Below are 8,488 nucleotides of genomic sequence, written 5' to 3' on the forward strand. Positions count from 1 at the left end.
TCACATATTATAGCTCCTATTTTATTATACACTTTATTATACACCCTATTATACATTCTATTATATTATATTGTAAAAAATCTTGCGTACACAAATGTTCCAAAAAGTCCATCCTAAATTTTGTGTTGAAAATAACTCATTCATATGTTCATTCGTGTTATTTACATTATGTATAAACTAGTACATAATTTAAATAACACACGAATGAACATATGATTTTGTTATTTTCAACACAAAATTTAGAGTGGACTTTTTGGAACATTTGTTTACGTATGCAAGATTTTTTACAGTGTAGCTGTCTTCAGAAACTTCACGCGGGTGCATCTCGCGCCGTTCGAAAACCTTCGAGTTACATCCAAGTGACAACGATGGGATCGTTCGAAAACTCTGTTGGATAGATCTTGGGTGGAAGATTTCTTGCCTTAAAATGTCAGAGTGGATTCGGACAATTTGTTACATTTGATGGAATTTTTAAGTAATATTTTCGATCTGACTCAGCCTTGTAGTTTTCTAATTTCATAGCAACTTCGATTATCAACTTTTATCCAAGCTTCAACAACATTTACCTCCTTAGTCATTCTATCTGTTTTGTCATTGCTGTCATTTGAATGTAAGCTATCTAAAGTTGTTTTCATTAATTCTAATATAGCCGCGCCACAAGTTACGATAATTCCTTTATTAGCCATTGGATTTGTTTTCTATTGCTGAACCAGTTATTCTAACTTGCACGATTTCTCTTCCCTTTTTTCAGCAAAGTCTTAACGTATATCAACGTATATCGTTATTGTTTAAAAACAGACCTATTTTTGTACAAAAACTAATAACTAACTTACAAAAAATATTTTATTTATAAGATAATAAATTTTTCTAAGAACGTTAATAAGAAATATTAAATTAAAAAAAGAGGACGTCGTATCAAAAAAATATGACAAGAGTTGGAACTTCTTCTATTTTTTATTTATAAAAAATGTCTTATGATGTCTTATGTGATAAAGATATGTGTTACAGACCTACCTTTTATATAGAAAAAGGTAAAAAAAGATGTCTAGTTAACGCACAAGTTCGCACAAATAGAACCGTATAGAAGCTAATGCTTCTATAAAAATATTTTATTTATAAAAAAACACATCTAAAAATGTTAACAATGTTATTTTTTAAATTTCTAATTTCTACAAAAAGAGCGGTATCATGTAATTAGGCCAAGTGAAAATAATTCACGCGTTTTTCTATACGAATAGAACTACACAAAAGGAAATATCGTTATATGTATATATATGTAAAACATTTTACACACACACATTTATGGAATATAAATCTAAAAATATAATATTGTTAAATCTTAAAATATAACATTGTTTAAAAACTTCTTCAATGTTGTAATTTCAAAAATCGAGACCTGAAAAACTTAGTATACAATACGGATTCGACCTATGTATAAGCTTTTAGAAAAATATCAATCTTCATTCTAAATCTGTAAAATATTTTAACACACCAGATATAAAGTGTACAATTGATTAAAATACGTGTTTTAACACGTTTGTGTATATTTTGAGCACGTCAAGTGTTTTTAAGTCTGGACTTCCACAAATAAACCAAAATATTTAGTATCTCAAATTGCTAGCTTTTGACGTCAGCTTATATATAATATATTATATTGCTTATAATACGTTATTTATTATTTATATATATTTATTTGTAATTAATTTGTAATATCCGTATCAATTGGTAAATTTTAATGCATCTAATTGCGAACTGGGCAGGACTAGCTTTTTTGTGAGACGCGAGCGCTTGTTTTGGTAAGCTTCTCTTGGCAGTTTTTGGGTAAAAAATATACTTATTAGCTCTAGAAAGTAACTTCAGCTCTAGAATGTAACTTCAGGTGTTAAAGCTAGCTTATACCGGTCTCTGTACTGGCGGAAATTGAACGTGCCAGTGAGTATCAAAGTTGAACGTTTTTCACGACGATGCCTGCGATCAGCAATGACTACATCTGTTGGGTAGCGAAGTCCAGGCCGTATCTTACTATCTCCAAATTATTGTAAATGAGGTGCAGTATGCCAAAGTAGAAGAGAAATTTCATGGAGAGATGTACAATGTACATTCTGAAATAGATATACGTCACGAAAGTCTGATGTAAGCTTTCAAAATAAGCTGAGGAAATTGGTCTTAGCCTTTCCGTTGTGATAGATGTGCATACATTTTTTCGGAAACTCTCGAAAACTTAAAAATAGAAACTAATTCAAATGAAAAATACTCACCTTGCCTGATGTCGACGAGCTTTCGGCAAACTAGACAAATTCTCTTTCATGCAGTACTGTCGTGTCCCAAGAATAAAAATCTTTACATATTCATTTATGTCCAATAGTTCCAAATCCATTTGAAAAGTCTTCTTGTCCTCTGGCGACATTTCGTCGCGCATAATCAATAGTTTGGTATTGTCAAATGCCCAATCCCTCATAGTGAAATATTGCAGTAACGTTATGCCGTTTGAAATTCGCTTTTGGGTTCTGATCATACTATTCGATATGCGCGGCAGAAAAAGGGAAGATAATGTGATACAGTTAAACATTTTCAAAACGTCGATATGTCAACAGACATTGAACTGAAAACGTGCAACACTTACAATCTTTTTTGCCGAAATATCAACATCAGAAAGTCGAACAAATACGCAGGGATGATGTGGAAAAAGAAGACCAACAGGTAATGCACAATTTTGTTAGTACGCGGATCGCCGCCCGGGTACCAAAGCTGTCCTTCGAAGGGATACTGATAAATAAGGTTTCTGCCTAATCCCAATAACTCGCCCCACGTTATCGGTAATATGCCGCTCTGCGTTATATTGTAAACTGGTATACTTTTCGGTCTGTCGAGAAATTAAACGGGACAAATTGTAATTTCTAACGTGTTTTCAGGTTACTCTCTTAAGGGGATTGGAGGGTCAGATTGCCTGAAAATCGTGCTTGCTCTTTCACAATTTTTTATGACAAACTGAATGAATATGCGAAAGTATTATTTTGAGGTGTATTTATACAACATATAAAGAGAAGAAAAATATAATTTTGATGATCAAATATAAGTGTATGATACATGCAGTTAAAAATATATTTCGTTTTTTTTTTCAAGGTCATCACTTTGCAGTAATATCTTGACTCTCGGTGGTTCAACTAAGCTGAATTTTAGGTAGAAAATTTCCGTAAGCTTGTCGTTATCGTGTAAACCACTGACAAATTCGTAAAAATATTTAATTTTAAAATATAAATTTTTTTATTATAAAAGAACTGAAAATTTAATAATATTCTATTAAGATATTTGCAATTTTGTTAACTTTTACTCAGTTTCTATTATAGTGGTTCACACGATAACGACAAGCTTACGGAAATTTTCTACCTAAAATTTAGCTTAGTTGAACCACCGAGAGTCAAGATATTACTGCAAAGTGACGACCTTGAAAAGAAAAACGAAATATATTTTAACTGCATGTACCATACACTTATATTGAGTATTTTATCATCAAAATTATATTTTTATTTTCTTTATATGTTGTATAAATATACCTCAAAATAACACTTTCGCATATTCATTCAGTTTGTCATAAAAAATTGTGAAAGAGCAAGCACGATTTTCAGGCAATCTGACCGTTCAGTCCCCTTAAGCTTAAATTATAAGCTTAAGTACCCATACAATATGCGTGTTTAAAAGACGTTTTAAAGACGTCATAAAGACTGAAGAAGTCTGAAGAATTTTAAGACGTCACATTGTTGTGTGGGTGGGCTTAAATTGTCGCCATTAGGATTAACTTTGAAAACTCTCCCCGCACAACATGTGATTTTTTTTATTATGTTAATGTGTTTAATGTGTCAAAATAAAATTAATTTAGAAATATGAAGACATAGAAGAAAAAATGTTTGCTGTCACACATATGTGACGTTTATCTCTCATAATAGATCGTTATATCACGATGACGCTGATTTTACGCAAAAATATACTGCGCGTGAAATATTTTACGGCACAGCTTTCAATCTGATCATTCAAAGGAAGAGAAATGCGATAGGAAGAGAAAGAGAGATAGGAAGATATTACATTAAGTTAGATTAGAACAGAGGAGCACAAGAGGAAGGATTGATAGAAAAGGATAGTTGGAATATTCTTAACGTAAAGTTCAACGAACGCAACGATATTTCGTTATCGCAGAAAAACTAAGAGAAAAAAAGAGCGAGGTACTCACTTCTCACAAAAGGTACTCACTTCTCTTGGGTAGCCACTTTGTGGCTAATTCCAATTATGGAATTAATCGCAAAGTCGACTGGTATGATTTCAGCGCGGTTCTGAGTGTTGCAAAGCATCGTTCTGAGGAGACCCTTGCCCCCAGCAACCAATATCCCCGTTACACCGTTCAGATTGTCGACCCATCCCGACAACGGCTGCTTGACGGCAGGAGTTACTGCACGACAAGATAAAAAAAAAGAAAATCAATTGAACGATCCGTTTCCTCTTGTTGTGCATCATCTGCTATCTCTGACAGTTATCGAAATACGTATAGTTACCGATCGACGGCCTGGCGATGACGCAAGGGAGGTTGGGATATTCTCTGGCCACCTGCGTTTCGGCCAAACATTTCGTGTAGGTGTAAGTATTCGGATGCAAACCCAATAATCTATGATCAGAAGAAGAAATTAGAAAAAGAAAGAGAGTACAATTATGGAGCCGCGAAATTTCCACTATGGCGAAATACATTAATTTCGCCATCCGAAATACATTAATTTCGCCATTTTAGTCGTCCGATAAAAGATCATCCCTAATGGAAATATTTTATTAAAATATTTATTAAATATCTTTCAATTGATCCCTTTTCATTAAAACTTATTAATATTTTTAAAGATTAATAAAAATTCATTAAAATTCATTAAAATTCATAAAAACTCATTAAAATTCATTAAAATTCAGAAAAATTCATTTTTTTTTAAATCAATTAAAATTCGTAAAATTCATTAAGATTTATTAAAATTCATAAAATTACTTTTATTGTTATATAACAATAAAATAAATTTTACGGACTTTAATGAGAGAAAGAGAGAGAATTTTAATGATTTTCAATAAATTTTAATAAATTTGAATTAATCTTGAAGAATCTTAATGAATTTTATATGAATGTAATAAATTTTAATGAAAAGGGGCCAATTCAAAGAGATTTTCAGTAAAATATTTTCATCAGGGATTCCTAATATATTTATGTTGATAACACTGCTCTCGTATAATCATTAATTATAATTTCATGATTTAACTTGTTGTAGTTAACTCCTTGCGATGGAATCACGTTTTTACGGCTCAGACGTAATGTAATGCATGTTGTCTCTAAATGCTTAAGTAGACGCATATATTTACTACGAGCGACAATTGAATGTCAACGCAAGGCGGCATTAATATTCAGCTTAAAGCCGATCGTTCTCTATTACTGAAGATTATTAATTAAATACAATTACTGAGGTGTAATCAAATCAATGGTCCTCTCATTCATCCACTGAACGAGTCTAATAATGTCGTCTGGATCATGAGGGGCGTCGTAGACATCTTCGGTAAGTTCCATCTGATCGACGTGACAGAAAGCAGTGCTTAGGTGCAAGAACACTTGCAAATGTTTCATCTGCTTAGTCAAGTCCAATACCCTCCTTGTGCCGATCTTGAAGAGTACAAATCGAATCTTGTTTATTTATACGTTTTATAAAAATAGCGTAGAATAATTAGAGCATATGCAAGAATATGCAAGAATATCATAATTAAATCTGTCACTCTACTGCCCGTTCGTTGAAAATTCTTTATGTTTATTATAAATTAATACTGTTGCTATTCTATAGTTTATAAAATCACGAACAGATTCGAATAGGTTGGAATTGATTGTCCACCAAATGATGAATAAGTCGAGTAGAATAAAATCATGAATAACAATACAGAGATGTATGCATTAGTCGCACAAAGCAGAAGGAATTTAACAAGGAAACTCACATAAGTGTCCGCCTCCGATTTTCATGAACTTGTAATATGTTGTACTTTAGATCACAATAACACATACGTTTTTTATTATATGTGCCCTTTCGCAAGTTTAGGGGATGAAATACCCTTTTAAAGAAAATCGGTTTTTTTTATTCGAAGGAAATATAATGAAAACTATAAGAGATAGGAAAAAATATTTTGAATAAGAGTTAAATGGCTTGACGAGTACTTTACATAAATTATTTTAATAATTATAGTAAAAAGAAGTAGTGGGGGAAATATTAACAAACAAATAAAAATTTTTTTTTCAAATAATTTCTGTAAAGTACTCTTAAAACCATTCAAAACTTTTATTCAAAATATTTTTTCTCTTATAGTTTTCATTATATTCCCTTTGAATGAAAAAAAAACCGATTTTCTTCATAGAGGTATTTCATCCTTTAAATTTGCCAAAGGATACATATAATAAAAAACGTATCTGCTATTTTGATCTAAAGTACAACATATTATAAGTTCATGAAAATCAGAGGCGGACACTTGTGTGGGTTTTCTTGTAAGTCGAATAACGAGTTACATTTGTAGAACTTTAGTATCTAGTCGAGAAAGTTCAACACGCACGATTATTAATTCCTTGAACGTTATAAACATATACATGCGTTCAGAGTTTATTATGATACCACCGTCGTCCTCTTCAAAGACTCTCATTTGCATGTTACTTTCTCAGCTTGTTAGCACTAGTTTCTGTCGATAGCTTTATTACTTTAAATTTAGAAAACTAACATATCTCCATTATACTTAACATTGCTATTTACAGACAAAATATACAACAATTTCGCTAAGTTTTCCGTAGCCCTGCTCAACATTTAAAGGGTTAAGGATAATTAATTAAGCATACAAGAGAACAAATAAACGGTACTTTTTCGAGTGATATCTTACCATGTTTAATTCGACGGAGTCCTTCAATTTTGCCTGCATTTGAAGAATCGCGGCAAAGTGGAATACTATGTGCACCTCGTTTATTAACGTTCCCCGCTGATTATCGGTAAGCCCCAGATTGTGTAAACTTATGTCGCCCTCCAGCGGCTTTACCTTCTTTAACATGTGACTTTTCTCCTGACATATTCTGCGAAACATCTGTAGCAATAATTAATAAAATTTTGAAACTTCATATCTTTAGTCTGTTATGCGAAAGACAATTTTAAGAAATATTTTGAGAACAAAACCTACAACTTTTATTTCGAAGAGAAGAAATCAAGTCCTATTTCAAAAATTAGTCGCGTTTAATCGAGTATTGTTTCACACAAGCCTAGCCATCGTCGCTCTTTAGTTTCCGAGCATCTTACATTTTCAATCAAACATAATAACGTCACGTTTAACATGTCGAAACCAACGTACGGTAATGCATAATTACTGTAATCTCTTACGGGCAGCTTAAACATGTCGTCGACCCGAAGTTCAATACTGCGTTCTTTCTTGACTCGTATGAGGATATAGATTTTATCGAGATCGGAACAGCTGTACAGTAGCTTCTCCAAGAGTACTTTCCCCATGAAACCGGAAGCGCCGGTGACAAAAATGACCTTGTCTTTGTAAAAGGATTGGATTGCGGTTCTTGGGCCGTTCATGGTTGCGCTAAATGTCTTGTAAATTTACAGGAAATTTATAGCCCAACGAATTTGTTCTACAGTGCGAGATTGACGATCTGAAGAAAGAACAAAAAAGAGAATGAGTGTAGGAGCGAGAGAAAGAAAAGATTAATGTGATATGTTTGATGTAATTTAATTGAACTAAATAGAACATTTTTTGTTATTATAATGAAATATTCTGACAGCCACTTAAAACATTTAGAACAACAAAGTTTAGTTGCTAATCTAGTTATACGAATAATACCAATAATATACAAGTGTCTGCTTATTAAGACCAGAAAGCATGTTGTAGATGAACGTGATATGCGACTGATCAACGACTGTTGGTTGAACTAAACAAAATTTCTGGTTATCATAATTACATATTCTGGTATTCAACACAAGTAGACACTATACAGTGTGTCCTATAAGTTCGGCAACGGCAAGAAAACTCGGCGGGGGAGCATTTTAGAGAAAAATGTTTCGAATAAAAGTTGTAAGGCTTAAAAAGTCGCATTTAATGACAGTAGTTATTTGACTTAAGATGACGTCGCCAAGGTCAGGACAAGGTCAACTTTGCTTTTTTAAATATAAATACATATTTTTTATTACGGCATTTTATTCTACGTAAAAAAGCAAACAACTTTTGTTTGAAAAAATTTTTTATACGACCTCTATTTTCTAAGATATTTACGTAAATATCTACAAAATTATTGGTTTCAATAATTTTTTACTTGAATTCTATCAACTTTACCGAAAAATATCAAGAGATAAAAATTATTTATTTTGTTCTCATAGAGCTCTGAGAATTTTTTCAGAATTTTATATTAATTTTTTAGTACTGCATTTTCTTGCATTTTCTTGAAGTACTAAAA

General features: G+C 32.1%; 1 protein-coding gene across 2 annotated transcripts in view; it reads right to left on the reverse strand.

The window, feature by feature from the left end:
• Positions 1 to 953: 953 nt before the first annotated feature.
• Positions 954 to 8,488, reverse strand: part of LOC116841441 (putative fatty acyl-CoA reductase CG5065) — a 14,334-nt gene continuing 6,799 nt past the window's right edge. The window contains exons 2-9 of one of the 2 annotated variants that reach the window (XM_032809366.1): positions 7,413 to 7,690; positions 6,925 to 7,122; positions 5,481 to 5,677; positions 4,545 to 4,654; positions 4,246 to 4,441; positions 2,624 to 2,863; positions 2,259 to 2,516; positions 954 to 2,102 (exon numbers count right to left, since the gene is read on the reverse strand). In XM_032809366.1, the coding sequence (XP_032665257.1) occupies positions 1,985 to 2,102; positions 2,259 to 2,516; positions 2,624 to 2,863; positions 4,246 to 4,441; positions 4,545 to 4,654; positions 5,481 to 5,677; positions 6,925 to 7,122; positions 7,413 to 7,613 (1,518 nt within the window). In that variant the 5' untranslated portion in view covers positions 7,614 to 7,690 and the 3' untranslated portion in view covers positions 954 to 1,984. Of the gene's footprint in view, positions 2,103 to 2,258; positions 2,517 to 2,623; positions 2,864 to 4,245; positions 4,442 to 4,544; positions 4,655 to 5,480; positions 5,678 to 6,924; positions 7,123 to 7,399; positions 7,691 to 8,488 lie in introns of those variants that run through there. The other variant, XM_032809367.1, reaches the window with a different exon arrangement.

The sequence above is a fragment of the Odontomachus brunneus genome, unplaced genomic scaffold (genome assembly GCF_010583005.1).
Source record: "Odontomachus brunneus isolate Ranch 3 - 2012 unplaced genomic scaffold, Obru_v1 Obru_scaffold_015, whole genome shotgun sequence".
Taxonomy (NCBI): Eukaryota; Metazoa; Arthropoda; class Insecta; order Hymenoptera; family Formicidae; genus Odontomachus; species Odontomachus brunneus.